This window comes from Aplysia californica, unplaced genomic scaffold, assembly GCF_000002075.1.
Source record: "Aplysia californica isolate F4 #8 unplaced genomic scaffold, AplCal3.0 scaffold00431, whole genome shotgun sequence".
Classification (NCBI taxonomy): domain Eukaryota; kingdom Metazoa; phylum Mollusca; class Gastropoda; order Aplysiida; family Aplysiidae; genus Aplysia; species Aplysia californica.
The window spans coordinates 154,833-155,960 of record NW_004797701.1 but is presented as its reverse complement, the minus strand read 5'-3'; the positions used below and the strand labels follow the sequence as shown (position 1 = coordinate 155,960).

Sequence of the window (1,128 nt, the reverse complement as noted above, 5' to 3'; positions counted from 1 at the left end):
TGGCTGGTATTTGAGAGATGCAGGAACATTGGGGATGGATGGGGGAAAAGATGAGAGTGAACTGGGGGTGGCGGAAAGAAAGGAAGGAGAAAAACCGAAAGGAGGAGAAGTGAAAGAGGAGGGAGAGAAGAAGAAAAAGAGGAACATGTAAGGAGAAGAAGCAAGAGAGAAACACGTAAGGAGGAGGAAAAGAAGAAGAAGAAGAAGAAGAAGAAGAAGAATGGGGGTGGGAGGTAAGGAGGAGGTGTAAAAGAAGGATCGAGAGAAAAAGGAGGAGGAAAAGAAGAAGAAGAGAAGAAGAAGATGAACGGAAAGAACAAAGGAAGGCAGAAAAAGAAGAAGAAGAAGAAAAAAGAAGGAAATGAAAAGAACGATCGAAGTAAGGCAGAAAAAGAACAAGAAAATAAAAAACAGTAGTGTTGACCCGACCTAACACCTGTGTCCCTCTCTCCCCGCAGTGAGAAATCTGCAGCGACTGGGTACCCACGCGGGGAATGACGCCATCGTGGCGTTTGCCAAGCTGCACGGCGTCAACGTAGTCATCCATCAGCTCAACGGGAAACCCCTGCTGGTGAGTCAATGTCGTCATGTCGGGTTGTGTGTCTGTTGGTGAGTCACTGAGTCTGTAAATGGGAGATTGTTACCTTGTATGTGTGGGTGGTTGGCGGGTGCTCTGGTGTGGTTTGCTCCTTCTTTCCTATCAAACATCTATCGTCCTTATCTCTCCTTCTTCTCTTTCGTGCTTGTTACTCTCTTGTAACACCTCTAATCTTCTGGCGCTCATATGACCTTGTGCAGTTGCGAGCGCCGTAAAACTTCTACTAAAACGAAGAGGATTGTAGTATGTCTGTAGGAGAGTCAGTATGTGTGAGTTTGTATGTCTGTGAGAGATTCAGTATGTGTGAGGTATGTCTAGTGGTTGGTCAGTTTAATGTATGAGGCTGTTTGTCTCTTGGTGATTCACTGAGTCAGTAATGTGAGGTTGTATGTCTGTGGGAGAGTCAGTATATGTGAGGCTGTCTATTGGTGGGTCAGTATAATATGTGAAGTATGTCTATTGGTGAGTCAGTATAACATGTGAAGTATGTCTATTGGTGGGTCAGTATAACATGTGAAGTATGTCTATTG

General features: G+C 44.8%; 1 protein-coding gene across 1 annotated transcript in view; it reads left to right on the top strand.

Moving 5' to 3' along the window:
- LOC101859723 (OTU domain-containing protein 3) overlaps positions 1-1,128 on the top strand; it is a gene marked incomplete in the record, with an annotated part of 76,990 nt that overhangs the window by 66,331 nt on the left and 9,531 nt on the right. Inside the window, 1 exon segment of the mRNA XM_035971413.1 lies at positions 459-571. Within this exon segment, the coding sequence (XP_035827306.1) occupies positions 459-571 (113 nt within the window).